We start from the raw sequence: 18,768 nt of genomic DNA on the forward strand, positions 1-18,768 counted from the left end.
TACAGAATCCTTTGGAAAATAATTAGTTTTATTACAACATTCACAGCCTGGAAAACAACACCCTTATTGCATTTATTATTATTTATCTCAAATGCTATAAAAATAAGGCCATAATGACAAATTTCCTTAAAGTTATTCACACACATAGGAAAACGGAATATAATCTAAGATATCCTTCACAACAGACAAAACTTCAAATTGATATAAAGGATCCAGGAGGCTGCCAGTTATTGCTTTTATAGCTCCTCCACTCTAATGGCGAAGATACACTGTGAGAATATACTTACCGGTGTACCCATTTAAGTTTTCACCATACATGTTTTGTGTCTATATCAATAATCAAAATAAAAATTAAGAAAGTGTTTTTCTCCAATTTAGACATTCAATTATTTATATTTATATCAAGGTCGTATACTACATCTCATTCAGTATTGTGTATATTCGCGGCTTATCACTACTTATCAGTGGCAATTAGCCACAGTAAAAATTTTAAACTAATTCGCAGTAGTTACGACATCGGCGTATGGTTAGCGTCGGTTCTCGCGCGGTTCGTATAGGATCGAACAATGCAAAACAATAAGGTGCCGTCGGAAAATATCCGAAGCGACCGGCTTCCCATGACCGGTTGTGTCACACAAGCGCAGAAATATTTATTATTCGCGTCGGAAAACGGCGCTGCACCTAAGACTGATGCGAAGACTATCCCACCCTCGGATGATGCTGATGAGGGAGTCGAACTGAGACGAGGAAAGAGCACCAGCTTCAGGCTGAAGATACGTAGCAGTGTCCGTGAGTCGTTTCGTTTGGTTCGAAGCATCAGGCCTCATAGTGAAAGTTCAGGTTCAAGTAAAAATGGAATGATAACGAAACAAGTTAAGTTCTGTGACATAGCATCAGAGGAAGGTATTTTTATGAAGAATGAGAATAAAATAAATCAACAAGAGGTCGAAGAAGAGTCATCAAAAACTACCCAGTAAGTTCTCTTATAACGTTGTGCGTAATTAAATTGGTTCAATTGTATAGGTCTGAAACTAAAGATTGGCATACTTAAATATTAGGTGCTTGCATGTGTTTTTTTTTTCAATGGATGTAAGCATCTGTTAAACAAGCTAACTGTTGGATTTGGCGGCTTTTACTTTTTTTTTTCACAAAATAACCATTCTCCATTTTGTATTATTGTGTTATTTAATATATATAACCGCTAATCATGGAAATATTTTGTTAAATTTGAATAAATCTGCTGCCGAGGTCCGTCAAACTCTATTTTAGCAATTGATTGTCAAAAAACAATTAATTGCACAACTCATTGGATGAAAAGCAGGCTGAAACTCTTAAATAACTTTCAGTTGACAACTAAGCAGTTGCTAAATAACCCAAATTTACTTAAATTGGCATTTCAGGCCACTTCAATGCTCAGTTTCATTTTTCTGTGTAGTATTGTGAGTGGCGATGAAGAGCTTATTTACTAATTCAACAATTACAAGTTCAAGAAGTCCTGAGGTAGTTCAAAAGAGGTATCCAGATTTCCACCCAAACGGAATATTCATGACCGCAAAGTACTGCTCTGCTTAAGGTGCGATCAGCAAGATGTAGTACGTTTGGAGCTCCCAAAATCGTTGTGAGCAAGCAACAAGTAGTATTCAAAAGACACTATTGATTACCACTTGTTCTGATCTATGCAGCATGGCTCGGTTGACATACCCACTAGAAATTCTGAAGATGTATGAAACTTGATTAATGATTATGTCGCTTGCAAACCAATATTATTATTTTGACGTGGTATCATCATATTGCCATCAAGATGGGGAAAAAGTATTTTGTTGGTTTGATGTTTTAGAGTAACCCCATATTTGCATCATATAGGTCTGAATTAGCTTTATGAATGAATGATAAACCAATCTCTTTGATTTTAGGTCAAGATAAGAGTATCTTCCGACTAACCAGAACAGTTATTTGACTTTGAGCCTAATTTGCCCTGACTTTTATCCAATATGATATTTTCAATTTAACCTATTATCGAGATGGATGGCTAGATATTTAGCTGATTCTGCTTGAGGAATCGGCCATCCGTCAAGTAATATAATTAAGTTTTTATAATTTCGCAACCTCAAGTAACAGTTAACATGGACCGATTTGAATATTTGAATGAAGTATTTTCCAGTTTCTAGTCCATTTGTAGATCTTATTGACAGCTACTTGTATTGTTTCGACAATCCTAGAAAGAGATATATCTTTTGCCGTGATAACGATGTTGTCGGCAAATGTTCCAAGTACTGTTTCTTCTGTTGTTGGGATATTAACAGTACAGAACAGATTCAGGATTGGTTCCAGGACACTATCCTGGGAAATTCCAACCGGAAAGTACAATATCGAGATTACTTTTGTCTCCAAACTTCCTCCGAAAGTTTAAAAAAATTTATATGAAAAGAAGTTAAGAAAAAAAAAAGAAGATTTGTTAAAAGAAGTTATATGAAAAGAAATATTGTAATCAAATTAGATTAATTACATAATAGAACGCTCACTGTATTATTGTATAAGTATTTAGATAGGTTTTTCCATTGAGTTTATAATTATGATTAATAGATATATTTTCAGGGTTTTTTTGTAATTCCAGATTGGGATTCACATTGTGTAATAATTGATAGAAACATTTGAGTGATATGTGATGAATTACCACTAATAGCGGCCAATATTAAACTCGTCTTAAACTCCAACAAAAAAGTTGTACTTTTTTTCAACATTTTGATCAATTTTCGAATGATGAGGAATTTTTGCGCATCAATTGAGTGGTAAAAACCTTGCCTATTGAATATTATAATACAGTTGCTAGATTACAGCTATTGCAAAAAAAAACTCTGGAATTCCCAAGAACCAGGCTATCAAAGCCATAATATCCCCGTTATCCCGTCGAATATGCAGCCAGCGCATTCAAAAAAGACATGGACCAAGATAATATAAATGAGACTTCAAAAAGCTCCCGAGGAGACGCACAGAGAAGTACAAGCAAGTTTTAGACCCAATAGGTGTTCTTTAGATAATATTTTCGCTGTACTTTTGACTGAATACGCTGGTCCTCGCTTTGGGCAGGCTCGGAAGCTAAACATGTTCACCTAAAAGTTATTAAACTTCAGGAGTCTAATGATTGTTCTATTAAAAGATGGTGTCTGTGGAAGAATTATTACTATCAGTACTAAAATCTACCTCTTTCAAATACCCAATTCTTCGGTATGGTCCCGAGAACATGTTATAATCTAATATATATAAGCTTGAGGTTTTTCAAGTGCGGCGCTGAAGGCAAATTCTACATTTTTTCTTCGAAATCACATTAGAAACGAAGTCGATTCGTTTAAGATGCGACCATCAGAGTACAGTTAGGGACCAATTTAATGACGCAGATTGCAATAGGTTGTACACGTTTATCAAATGAATAGTGAACGAGTTTTCATAGACTTCTGGTGCAAAATTTACTTTTTGAGTGGAAGATGTGAGCGAACAGCTCCAAAAAGGACATTTATCAATTTCATCGAAAGCAATTCGACAAAAGATGTACCACATGACCAGTAGCCTATTTATTGAGAAATAGGTACTCTACCTAGAGATGGTTATGGGCTGATGATGATCGAAAATGATCTGAGAATAAGGAGACTAACATTTTCCGGGGCTAGAACAGTTGCGGCCGATTGCCAAGTGTTGCAAGATTCAATGATGAATATTCGAAGCACTGTGGCACTAACAGTAGCATATTGGCTGATAAGAAGACACTCTTCCTGAAGCTAGATATAGATTTATGATAAGGATGATGACGATATAATTAACCTAATTTTCAAATTACTGTAATTAACGCCAATCGTTCTTAAATGACAAAATCTTGGAAGGTGCGGTATAAATAGTACCTGAAATATACCTTCAAAAATTTTTCAATTGAATGCTGTAAAATTTCCTAGATAATTGGTATGCATACAAATATAAATACAATTTAATTATATATTTGTACCATATTATGATTTACCACATTTATGATAACATCATAGCAATATCCGGTACTTATCACAAAACACTGAAATGCAAAATTCATTAATCAAATAATCTCGTTACCAGAATAAATGATAATTATAGATGTGTATGTAGTTTGTCCTTATCATTTCACTGGATGTTTTACGGATGTCGACTACCGATTACCACAGATTAAAACCCTATGAAATGTTAGTGATTTCAAATTTATCAACTGTTGAACAACGAGCAACATTTGTGGTTTTACTCGGCTAGTTGTCTATAATTAACAAGATAGATTAGCAATTTGTAGTGGCTATTATGTTAGTTTCTGAAGAAGTATTCTAGATGCTTTGAAATTAGTCAATTTCTGATTTTGAATTTGATTTTCCTTTAAACTTCTTTATTTGAGCCTTTTGCATTTTGATGACAGATAAATAATATTAACCATCTTTTTGATCCTCTGTGCATCTGTTCATTGTTAGCTAAAGTGCATAAAGGTACTCATGAGCAGATAGATTTTTTGACGAAAAATGTGTAAATGTAAGATTTTTTAAGCATATATTTTAAGCATCAAATTACATATTCGTTTATACATTTTCATATATTTACTTGAACTTAAAACGAATCTCCATGTCTTCACAACTTTGTTACATTAATTTTCATCTCTCAAGATTACGTTCCTTCTTTCGTTCATTTCGGTATTTCAGTTTCGAGGCGAGTTAGAGTATACAAATCAGTCAAGAAATTGGAAAAATAATAAACCGAAAACATATAATTTTGAACTAACTAGTTTTTAAAAGAATAAAATTTATTTATAAAGAAAATGCAGATTCTTACTGTTGGGGCGATTAACCCACGATTTCGGTTTACCAAATATTAAACTATGTTTTGAACTGTTTATGGACTTTATTCACTTATTTTAATTTCTACACACTGCACATGTTACCTTAAACGTTTACATTCTTGTTATATATTTCAAATCTTACTGTTTTTCCTTTTATATACAAATTTAACCTAACTTTTTACAATTGTCAAATACTAGAACTAATCAAATCGGGGACATCGGAGCTATCTTACTCATCGAAGAAAGAACTATTGCCCACTACGTGTAAATCATAAATAATTAAATGCGTCTGTACATATAAAGACGTAACACTTACACAATTCAAAAATAATAGTGGAGAACAATGAATTAAAATTAAAATTGTAGAGTACGGATGATCCTGTTCATCCTGATAAAGTTGCACGATAATGCTGAAATTGTATTCCGAACAGGGGTGTGCAACTGCAATGGTAAGTAGTGGGGCAAAGTTTCGCTTAGTCCAATCATTGGCGGCGCTGACAACGAGAATTTGATTGGTTAGTTTAAAATAGTTATGTAGAAATAGTTATGTAAGGAAAATACTTTGCTTTGATTGGTCTGCCATTTCCCCTAATTATTTTATGACGTCACATTTATTGGCCAATAGTATTTAAATAAAAATCAAATTTAAATTTTAAAATTAATTTATTAAAATAAAGTCCTATACAAATATACATAAGTGTAAATAATATAAATATATATAAACAAAAAGCAAAAAAAAACAATTATGAACTCTATTCTAGGCAATATTAAAATATCTATAATTCTTCTATAACGCCAACAAATGTAGTTATTTGTAAATTTAGGCAAAATAAATTTCTTTAAGGTAATAAATCCCCTAAAAGTAGCAATTAAATTTATTGATGGCACCATAACAAATATTTTCTTAACAAGGCAATCAAATTTAACTATATAATCCCTCTACTATAAAATGATTGAACACTGATTGTTCTAAAAAGTTAAAGTTTTGCAAATATTTTAGGGATATTTTACAATTAAAAGGAGTATTTATTACTACTAATTATCCAGTTATATTAATTGTTACCTTCTTGTAAGACTTCTTTATGCAGAGACATCACACTGACAGCATATGAACAACTTGGTAGATTAATTGGATTTTATTACTACTAACATCTTCATAAGGTTTTGAATTTCTGTAAACAAACAATATATAAACAGACATGTAGTAGATAGATAATTTTATATGTACCTGATAAAACCAATGATGGATATGCATTTACCTTAATACCTGTTCGTGAAGGAAGGATAATTCTAAATTTTTCACTAAAATGTCCATAACAAACACCATGACGTTGATATATTTGCATTGTGGTTTATCCAGGTAACTTACTACTATTTACTTAATCAACCCATTTTTGGAAAGGAGAATTTTACACCGGTACATTACATCTTTTACTACACTGACGCATTGTCATTAATTTTTATATTATTACTCCATAATAATTAATGTAAAACAGAAAATATGCACAACGTAAAACGAAAATTTCGTGATTTAAACAAGAACCATAACCTACAAACAACAAACATAAAAATGGACGCCCATAGAAAATGCTAATTTCACACAATTTGATCGACCAATCACATTTCATGTTAGTGGCGGCACCAGGAATTTAAACCAGCCAATCACAATTTGTGATCGCAGCGCTACAGTTGATTGAACTAAACAAAACATTTCCCCAAGGTCGCCTATACCGTGAAATTTCTATTTTTTCTATGACTCCGACAGGAATAAGAATATTGAAGATCAGAGGGTTTGTACAAAATATCAATTATTAATTAACAATACGATTTTATCTTCCTATACAATGTTGTTGAATGATCATTATCATTAATATTTTAATGGATTTTCATTGAATGTTTCTATAAATAAAATTATATACACTATTTCCATTAGTAATTATTATATAATATGGCTATAATATTAGTACCAAAAATAATCAATTAGAGTGGAAATAATCCAGTTCATTATGATCCAGCTGTAGAAGTTCATTCGACAGTAACAATATTGAAGTTCAGGGGGTTTATACTTAATAATTAATTTGATTTTTAACATATTTCAATTAAAATTTGTATTTTTCTTATAAAATAACCTATTGAAAATCTTATGGGAATTAATGTCTTATTGGAATTTATAATATAAAATTTGTTTTAAAATACCTTTCTAAAAAAGTGAAATGAATACCTGAATACATTCGAAAACATTTATATTGGTAAGCACCATCGTGTACTGAAGGGTAATAAATTGTCTAGTTTTCCCTTAGATCCCAGATAAGTCGAGCAATTTATTCAATTTATATCGAACAGGAATCTAAAAACAGTAATTTCGTGTTGTTTCGATACAACGTAGCTATATGATATAAGCTATAATTAACATTTTAATAAATTTTTTCTGAATATTCCATTTGTAATATGGTATAGATTATTTATTTTATTAACACAAGAAATACATAACATAGCAGCAAGAAAAATTGATTAAATTAAAATATTTATTAAATATGAATAATCTAAAACTCATATATGCTACACAAAAAGAACCGCATGAAATGCTCAAAATTGTTGAAGGTTTTTCCAATGACACCAGCATGCAATTTTAATTATAATACTGTCATATCTTTAGTACAATCTGAAAAAACTCCCACAACATCGAATTCGTGACAGTATCATTTAAGCTATGGAGGATTATAGTGTCTACAAATTCTTAGGAATAAAACAAGTTCAATAAATTGACCAAAAATCTACAAATATTTAGATCCGAATTCATAAAATTAAGGCAGTTATTTCAAACACAATTCAACAGCAAACACCTCTGTAAAGTTACTAATGCGGGCTTTCTTCTGAACTATTGGTTTGGTATCATAGAGTTCACTAAAATTGGCATCCAAACTCTACAATGTAGCGAGAACTTTATTAATTGGCACACAATAACATTACTTTAAGTGCAATAGAAAGAACAACGTTACGTCGGAACTTAGCAAAAAAGATATTAACAGAGATAAGCAGGTAACTTCATTAATAGATGAGAAATTATTTCTTGAAACAATCTGAAACATCACTGCTATGTCAGGCATCATACCAAGTCGCTAGGTTCACTTTTTTACCTCTAAAATATAATAATATCGAAAAATTTTACAAGACAAACGAAGAAAAGATGGAAGCCTAGAAGGGAAAGCTCATCCATGGAAGGCATTCGGTAAAGACTGGCCAGGACCACGTCGACATCATATTATCAAAGTACTGGTTGACATTTAGAATATATGTATTGGGATGATCATCCACTATCTAAAACTAAGTTAAATAAATGTAGAGTTAATAATCCGATGGTTAAAGATGACAAATGAAGGTATGGGTACCAATAGAAACTTTGCTCGTACAAGGATACTTGTTATAATGGTTGATAATAATGTAAAACATGTAATACTTATAGATGTTGCCTTTCTAAACAACAACAATCTACTTATATACTAGTTTATCCCTCATTCTCTACTCTAAAGCTCTCCATATTGGTTTAGTTATGTTGAGTGCTGGGCAGGGAAGATGTTTTGATGCTTCTGCATTAAGACTGAACCTTTTTGGTTATTTGGAATATGGCTGTATTTGGCAGCAATAGGTTAGGTAGAGTAAGAACTTGTCTGTCATGTCTGAAGATTACTCATGCGAATTCTGAGTTCTGATCTTCTTTGCTGATTATATTTAACTATGTTTTTTTGTATATAGTTATTATGCTGGATACTATTAAATGCACGTGAAACGTTAACCAACATTTTGAACACCATGCACTTTAAATTATTCATACGGAAGCAGTGTTTGCAGCATGCAACATGCAACATGTTGTATTACATTGCATCCTACTCATATTATTTTTTGATTTATTGCCAAATTGCGTTTCTACTGTCATTTTTTTTTCACTGTTACTGTATATTTTTTTGTTACTGTTTCACTGTATTTGTAAAATTACTTTATTCTTTGATAGTTTATACAGAAAGATTGTAATAATAACCTGATTTATCTATTCTACTAGTTTGAAGGCAATCCATTAACAAAATTGTTGGTATATATTTAGTACTCATGCTAATAATTTCTTGATTGATAAAAATAAATGAGGAAAGTAACAGAGGAATAATATTCTACATTGAAAGATATAATGAAAAATCTACTACTAAAAAGTAAGAAAAATAGAAATATTGACCAATAAGAATAATTCAAAGAAACTAAGACTTCAAGAATATCTACACAGATAAATTAATCAGAAAATCATTTAAAGCATATCTAATAGAAGTAAAATGACACAAAAATTGAGCAATAATATAAAATTGATCACTGGTGGAGAGATAGAAAAGGAGACACATTGAAAAAAGTGCCAAAAATAGACAAAAGAGAGAATAGAAAAAATAGATAAGAATAGATAAAAAGAAAGATAAGAGACAACAAGGCCAGAAAGACGTAAAAATGAGAATGATATAAATAAACGAAAAAAAAGTAAACAAAAAGCGATTATAAAGTACACTAACACCAAATGAAATAGAGGTTTCAGTAATTCAATAGAATAATCACTAATAGTAAGGATTTTAACAGATTTTTTAAATTTATTTATTACGTTGGTACTAGTCATTGCCGAAACTACAATTTGTCTTTACAATAACATAAATCTAGGAAGACCCATCGGTCCTATCTTAGTCTCTGGTGTAACTATGTTATATATTAATACTGTTGTTTTTATATTAAATATAACTACAGTACACTACATAAATTTACATGGTTTAATTATTTTAAGTCTGTATCCTCTTCCGGTGTTACTTAGTAGTTGTATTACTTCGATATTGACATGAGAATGAAGTCTCTACTCATGTTGCTTTGCAATTCTCTTGATTTTTTGAATCCTCTAGTACCTCGATGCACCTATAATATTTTTCAGGACTTTGTTCTAGAAAACTTGTTTTGTATTTATATTACTTTTCGCGGAATATCCACATAATTGAATTTCGTATGTCCATATAGGTTTCAATACTTAAATAATCAATAATAACAATTTATTAAATACTGATAATTCTGATTTTCTTAAAATTAGTCCTTTCCTTTTCTTTTTTAACATGTTCCAGCGAAGTTTTGCATCAAGATTCATTCCGAGATACTTAGCGTTGTTGCTATATGGAATGATAGTATTATTTTTTGTTATTGATGGTCGGTCTTATGCGGTCAGAGATTTACTTTCGTTAATTTTTATTTTAACATTTAAATTTCACTTTACCTCTCATGTATAGAGTAGGTAAAGAACTGGCGCCACCAGCCTTCTTGTGGTACACCAGAGTTAACATTTTTATTGTAGAGTGTGCTTTTTATCTTCCTGTTTGATTCTCAATATTCTGGCTGTTATGTATTATTTTAATTGTTTAGTGTGTTGTTTCGGTAAAATTTTCTGCGGCTTATGCACAAGGCTTTATCAAAGACTATATCTAAAAATACTGTTATATCTATTTAACAAATAATCAAGTAAAATCACAAGATTGAATTAGAACTACAAAGAAGTTATGAACGACGACAACAAACGTAAAATAAAGGATATGATATCAATTTGGAAGAAAGAAAAATAATAATGAAAAAAAAACGATAGTTTTTCTCCTATAATAAGCACACCATGATCAACCAAATTAATTTCTAAGTACTTTTTTACATGTACATTTTTTTTTCATAAGTTACTTAGTATGGCGTTCAGTTAGAAAAGTTCTATAACGAATAAATAAAATTGACACTGTTTCATCGACAAACCATAGAAAACGTTTATATTTCGATTAAACCCAATTTGTACCAATTTTCTTGATGCGAAAAAATAATATTCTCAAGATAAATATATATATATATATATATATATATATATATATATATATATATATATATATATATATATATATATATATATATATATAGTTTCCGAGAAATACTTGAAATAAAAAAAGAACAGAGTTAATAAACCATTCCTGCGAAATACCGAGCAGGATTTCGCAGGAATCGGGCCCACACAACGCAACTCGGTTCCATGCCACGCCGGCTCTAGTCCTGCGTCCTGGCTATGCAGTAGAAACTCGATCCGGATTGTAGCAGGCCAGTCAATAGTTACGTATTCGGTTCCATCTCGTGCCAAAATACCGTCGGCGACGACAAGAACGTCTTCGGTCGCAGCCGACTGCGTGTCTGTCGGCCCTTTTGTCAATTTACGGACGTGAGAGCTCGATAAACTGAACATGGCGAATATCCGCTGCGGCCCTTTCTGATTATCGGTTTCGGTGGGTAGCGGCTGCCGGCTAGAAGTGGAACCACGAAGGTAAAATCAGCAAGGATGCCGGTAGTTTTGTGCTTATTTAGTTTTGGTCCATTACGTGACTTTACCAATCATCTAAAAAGAACGCTTTTTAAGCTGTACTAAGAATCTTTTTATGAAATACATTCGTTTTGCCTTGAAGCGGACTAATTGAATTACGCCAATGAAACGATTGAGTTCGTTTTTTAAAAAATATTTTTTGCCGGTAACCTGCATGGTCCTGATTGAATTCAGATATATTGCACGTGATATCCTAAATGAAAATCAGCTAATAATTAATTAAACATGCAATTCTTTCAATATATCGTTTCATTTTAAATTAAATACCAGAATAATTCGTTTTAATAAAACATTGTCATAAATAAATACTTTAAAGAGAATATATTCTAGTTGAATTAATGACCTAAAAATGTCTACCTGTCACAAATGCCTGATAGTATCTTACTATTTGCATTTATAACAATATATTAGTATTTTAGAAATATTTAGTAGTCTTTATCTCTTGATTGTATATTGTATGTAAATGTCAATTTTATAAACATATTTTCATACACATTACTTTTAAATGTTATATAGATGCAGTAATATGTATGAAATTATAGATAAATATAGTATAATTAATTATATATTTTAATATAATATATTACATTCGTTCTAATATCATTTGTAATGTTTGTTAGAATAAAATATAGTTTGCAGAGAAATATAAACAGAGATCCTAATGAAAATCAACCTCATTGGAAGCAAGTTAACCTAAAAATGTCTGAGCTATAGTATAACCCTTATCTCTTGTTCTGTCCAGAATATCTATTCATTTATACTTTTATACTTATTTGTACTTATTTTTGTATTTTGTATATTACATATCATTATTATCAATATTCAAATATTTACATATTCATTACATTAGTAATATTTATAGATCTAGAGATAAATATAGATCAAATAATATATTTTCATATAATGTGACATAATATGTCGTCCTCATTCTAATTAAATATTATAGCATTTACAATTTTAACCAAAATAAGACAAAAATAAAAGATACATGTAAATAAGAAACAGTTTTATTGCAAATATGTTAACGTAAAACGCATAACGAATGATTATTGTGCCAATATCTATAAAAATATTTTCAGTGTTGTGCCTGCATATTAATTTTATCAATATTCAAATATTTACATATATATTGCATATGGACATTATAAAGATACTGTAATATTTAAAAAATAAATTATAACCTCTATGAACAATTATTTTGCGAATACCTATAAAGAAAATCTTAAAATAAATATTTACATTTAATTTCTGTAGAAATATGTTAACCTGAAAAGTCTAAGAAAGAAATATTTTGCAAATATTTGTAAAATATTTTGAGTGTTGTATGTGTTTATTACGTATTAACATTATAAAGATACAGTAATATTTATAAAATTAGAGATACATATAGAATAAATAATATATTTTAATTATATATATGTTACTTTCTACCTTCTAGTTATATGTTATAACATATACATATATATATATATATATATATATATATATATATATATATATATATATATATATATATATATATATTAGACCTTATTGACATGCAACATATATTAACCAAAAAAATTTCAATGAAAAATTATTTTGTGAATACCTATAAAGTACCGCTTAGTATTGTACGATTATATAATATTTTCGAATAAAATCACTGGTATTATATTTAGTTTTTTTCAAAAATTCTATCGTTATTACCTATTTTTGTTTCTATTACAAAAATGGTAACAGTAACTATATCTAAATCAAAAGAGAGCATTAAAATATATGCATTGATATTAAGCTGCAACAAGAATTCTAATTTTGTTTTCTCTTGAATCAAGTATTATAGTATTTTTTTGTTTGGTAAACACACTGCATCACAAAAAAGAGATCTTAATGGGAATCAAACCCGTAATATAGTTCTCAGCAAAACAATATGTAATATATAATGAATATTTATCGATAAATATCTGATATTATCTTGTTTTTTTTTACTTTGATTTCACATAAAATGTCTATTAAAAATAATAGCCTTTCTTATCTCTGATTGTGTTAAATAATTATGTGCTTATATATGATGTTAGATAAAGGTTTTGTCTAATATGAGTAACTAAAGAGTGTCTCAATATTAACGAAAAACTAACATTATTGTGTGTTGAAAAACAGTTTGACGCATGACGGCTTATATCTATTAATCACTGGGACCCTATACGAGAGAACAGCGCATTTCATTGTTAACCAATATGGTTCATTCAAATATAAAGTTTTAATGCTGATTTCGATGTGAAGTGCCTGACTATTGGTGAAATTTTAAGGGCATTGTGTACGAAAATTGAAAATTCTAGGAAAATCTTTTACAGCGTTCTCTCACTAAATATCTGCCTTACCAAATGCACAGCAAATGCAAAGTTCAAATTAGACAATACTGAAGTCTAATGACCATTGAATGCGAATATACGAATTTTCTTGAATTATCTTTGAATAGGTTATGGAAGAACAATAAAATGGTACTGATTTTTTGAACAAAATGTTTCTAAGCGATGAAGCTCTATGAAAATATATGATGAATTTATTTTTTACTTTGATGCCACGTTTGGGATCTAGGGAATCTACATGTGGTTATTAAAAGACAAATACATTCAGAGAATCATCATTGGTCACAAGATCCCGTTGGACTCCTTGAGAAAGTTTGTTCATGTAATAATTCTTACTGATGGTCGCTATCTCGACATGATTTCTTTCTGCCTACAAAACATAATTTTAATGCGGATAATACTTAATGCTAACAAAAAGTCACAATCTTGTGTTCTACAACTGATAACATTTCTTAACTAACTAATCTTTGATTTCGGATATCAGGCTCATTTGTAACTATAGGTCTATGACAACTACACCACAATCATCATTTTATTGAAGAGGTTATTCAAGGAGACTGTGTAAACGAAATTCAGATAAAAGAGTGTGTATGTGTTCTATATGATTGAATAAAAAATTAATTGTTTTCTGTTTAATTCACATGTTTTTGACATATAATTAAGTCAATATGGAATTAACATTAACACTAAACTTTATAGAAATGTAGGACCAATAGAATTATTTAATATTTACATATTTGTTCCAAATGAAATAACAGGTCAATTGAAAAGTCCCCCGGCCTGAAGCACAGATGGCGCTACTAGAATTAAATTCTTATATTTTTTATTTAGCTCTAAATTATAGCATTTTAAGTGAAGCAACTTTTGTTATTGTGAAAAAAACGGATAAAAAGGAAATTCGCGTGTTGATAAAATATTGCTTTTTGAAGGGAAAAATACAGTTGAGGCAAAAAATTGGCTTGATGTCTAAACTGAATGAAATAGCAGACACTCTAAAGATATCAATTGAACGTGTACATCATATCATCCACGAATATTTGGGTATGAGAAAGCTCTATGTAAAGTGAGTGCCGCGCGAGCTCGACTAAAAATAACGACAAAAGCAGTGTTGGAGCAGTGTTTGAAGATGATCAAGGGTAATAAACCCGAGTTTTGCGTCGATATGTGACAATAGATGAATCATGGCTCCATTATTTCACTCCGAAGTCCAATCGACAGTCATCCGTGTGAACTGTACACGATGAACCCGCTCCAAAGCGTGGGAAAACGCAACCGTCAGCTGGCAAGGTTATGGCGTCTATATTTTTGATGCGCATGGAATAATTTTCATTGGCTACCTTGAAAAAGGAAGGACCATTAGCAGCGACTATTACATATCGTTATAGGGCCGTTGGAAGGATGAAATCGCCAAAAAACGACAGCATTTGAAGAAAAAGAAAGTGCTGCTTCACCAAGACAATGCACCATCACGGCACGGTTTCACATACCGTGTCAAATTTTCCAGATCTGGCCCCCAGCGACTACCTCTTGTTCTCAGATCAGAAAAAAGTGCTTGCTGGGAAGAAATTTTTGTCGAATGAAGAGGTGATCGCCGACTAAGGCCTATTTTGAAGCAAAGGACAAACCGTTCTACAAAAATGGTATCGAAAAGTTGGAGGGTTGTTATAATCAGTGTATCACCCTTGAAGGGAATTATGTTGAATAAAAAAAAACTAATTTTGCCAAAAAAAAAATGTTTTACTATGGTAGGCCGAGGACTTTTCAATTGACCTGTTAGAGTATCATGAAAAGGGATTTCACCTATATACCTAGATATGTCTAAAGAATACACTTAATTAGCTGATATCCCCAATATCCATAAAGAGATGTGATATTTTGTTTTTGAGTTATTCAAAAAAGAACTATAATCTGTTGGGAGTCCTGTTTAATTTAATCTGTTTATCTATACTTTCGCTTTCTTTACTTTCTTACTATACTTTTACTTTCGTTTTGGCATATTCATCTATCACACTGTTACTTAACACCGTTAACATTTAAAGATATTCTGAAACAAATATGGAAAGATGTAGACCATACAGGGTGATCCAAAAAAAATTCATTAAACATTTTGCCTGATAATTTTATTAAATCCTCATATACCTCAGTTCTCTCCGTGAAGAGTATGCTCGACGCTTGGGTTGGTGGTATCGAGCTTTCGAGCCGTACCCGCTCTACTTCTCGTCTATAAGGGGCTGAACATTTTGAGGTTCAGCTGCTGTTTGGCTATTCGATGAACCAACGGTTGACATGGAGATTTTTGAACTTCGCTACACTCACTTCTTGATGATCTTGTGGTAAGCTTTTTTTTCACTTCCTGGATGCCGAGCATCACATCACAGTCAACCTCTTTGAATAAAGGCTATGGCGTTTTTTTGGCGAAACAGCTCCAAAGTAGCACTACATCTGTTCCACATGTCAAACAAATGACATCCTAAATACAAAACAGAATGAGTTAGTATAGAGCCGATATACAATGATATACATACACAATGATGCACAAAGATATAAAGAATCCGATGAAACAAGAATTATTTTATTACGGTACAATACTTTCGTGTTAGGACGTATTAAACTTTCATGCCGTTTTTTTTTAGTACAGCTTGTATGTTATTGAATAATATAACGTATAGATTTCGTACCGTGTTTAAATTTCTAACTAAATATTATAGTATCTCTATTTTTGACAAAATAAAACACATCATGTATAAAGATCGCAATCGATGGTGTATTAAGTTGAGTTGTGATGAACTTAAGGTGCTTTAAGTTTAAAATGTTGAATAAAGTTGAGATTTTTAGTTATATAGTCCCTGTTTTTTAATTATTCATGCGGTTTTGTGTCTCTATTTTTAATTCTAATATTAATAGACCAATATATTATAGTAGTTATATCTCTATATTTAATATTTTTATCGCTATATACAAACTAAATTACAATTGCTTTTTATCTACCTGTTTATACCACAATATTATATAACGAAATTACCTAATTTATTTCATTGATGTTGAACATTACTTAATATAGTTAACGTGTCGAAAATTGAGTTATAGCCTTTTTTATTTATTACATAGGTACATACGTAATATTTGACTTAACTGTTTGCGTATCAATTCTAATAATTTAGAAAATGTATTGCTGATAAATGTATAGACATCAAAAATTGTTCAAACTAAGTCCTTTAGGAATTTATTCCAATCTTGAAAGGTTCCCCGAAAAATAGCTAGTGTAATGGTCGTTAGTTTAACGTATCGAGGTTTGTTTTATCAGCTCTAACGTCTACAGATTACGCCCCTTCCATTTTTCGAACGGCCATAATTTGATAGCAACATCGGTTTATTTTCGCACTTCTTCACTGTTTCATCATTTTTATTCATCGTGTGTTATCCAAACCATGCTGTAGCGTTCTGAACAAGTTGAAATCAGAAGGCACAAGTATGTCTGGTGAGTACAGCAGAGCTTCCTATTCAAGTTGCAATACTAACATATATCCTCCCAAATCTTATCACGCATTACTTATATTATTTGCTATTCTGGTGTTTTTTGTATCAGTACGTCATAAAATGACATCGGTAGATATCTACAGATCAGTCTCATTTTGTTTTAACAGTTTGTAAAACGTTAGATCTTGCAAATCTCACAATATGTACAGCAAGATTTTATGCCATTTTGCACTTGGGATTGACGTAGTAGATATCATCGTCAGCTACAAAAAATTCTTATTTATTGGCCTGGCAAATAATGAAACCGCGATGTTTAAACGGTTCGAGATAACATTTTCATTCAGTTCGTGTGGTAGCCATTTTCTCTCCTATTGGATCATTCATACCGTATTTAAATGTCTGTAAACAATATATTCATCAACTAAGCTATCGGAAAGTTATTTGTGAATTTGGGCTGAAACCAAAGCCATTAGCCAAATAATCAATTCAATAAATCTCACTATCTTCGCTCTTTTTCGGCCTTCAGGTTACTATTTGTTAATACATTTTTAACTTTGACATAAAATTGATATTTGAATAAATAAAACCAAAGCCTATAATTCAAATCAAACAAAAAAAATTTGGGAATAATTATATAAATTTATTTAAATGGAGTTGATTCTTCTTTACCACGTTAGATCTTGCAAATCTCACAATATGTACAGCAAGATTTTATGCAATTTTGCACTTGGGATTGACGTAGTAGATATCATCGTCAGTTACAAAAAATTCTTATTTATTGGTCTGGCAAATAATGAAGCCGCGATTTTTAAACGGTTCGAGATAGCATTTTCATTCAGTTCGTGTGGTAGCCATTTTCTCTTCTATTATATCATTCATACCGTATTTAAATGTCTATAAACAATATAATCATCAATTAAGCTATCGAAAAGTTACTTGTGAATTTGGGCTGAAACCCTAGCCAAATAATCAATTCAATAAATCTCACTATCTTCGCTCTTTTTCGGCCTTCAGGTTACTATTTGTTAATACATTTTTAACTTTAACATAAAATTGATATTTAAATAAATAAAACCAAAGCCTATAATTCAAATCAAACAAAAAAATTGAGGAATAATTATATAAATTTATTTAAATGGAGTTGATTCTTCTTTACCACGTTAGATCTTGCAAATCTCACAATATGTACAGCAAGATTTTATGCAATTTTGCACTTGGAATTGACGTAGTAGATATCATCGTCAGTTACAAAAAATTCTTATTTATTGGTCTGGCAAATAATGAAGCCGCGATTTTTAAACGGTTCGAGATAGCATTTTCATTCAGTTCGTGTGGTAGCCATTTTCTCTTCTATTGGATCATTCATACCGTATTTAAATGTCTATAAACAATATATTCATCAATTAAGCTATCGAAAAGTTATTTGTGAATTTGGGCTGAAACCCTAGCCAAATAATCAATTCAATAAATCTCACTATCTTCGCTCTTTTTCGGCCTTCAGGTTACTATTTGTTAATACATTTTTAACTTTAACATAAAATTGATATTTAAATAAATAAAACCAAAGCCTATAATTCAAATCAAACAAAAAAATTGAGGAATAATTATATAAAATTATTTAAATAGAGTTGATTCTTCTTTACCGGAGATGGTTCCTAATCAAAACGAATCGAAGTAAGTACGAGTAATTATTA

The 18,768-nt window shown here is 30.7% G+C and overlaps 1 protein-coding gene across 1 annotated transcript in view; it reads left to right on the forward strand.

Annotated features, from left to right (window-relative positions):
- Nucleotides 1-508: 508 nt before the first annotated feature.
- LOC143196712 (uncharacterized) overlaps nt 509-18,768 on the forward strand; it is a 168,526-nt gene continuing 150,266 nt past the window's right edge. Inside the window, exon 1 of the mRNA XM_076404628.1 lies at nt 509-973. Within this exon, the coding sequence (XP_076260743.1) occupies nt 567-973 (407 nt within the window). The 5' untranslated portion in view covers nt 509-566. The remainder of the gene's footprint in view (nt 974-18,768) is intronic.

Source organism: Rhynchophorus ferrugineus, unplaced genomic scaffold (genome assembly GCF_030347505.1).
Source record: "Rhynchophorus ferrugineus isolate W39M unplaced genomic scaffold, kcgeb_rfMv2 rfM4, whole genome shotgun sequence".
Classification (NCBI taxonomy): domain Eukaryota; kingdom Metazoa; phylum Arthropoda; class Insecta; order Coleoptera; family Curculionidae; genus Rhynchophorus; species Rhynchophorus ferrugineus.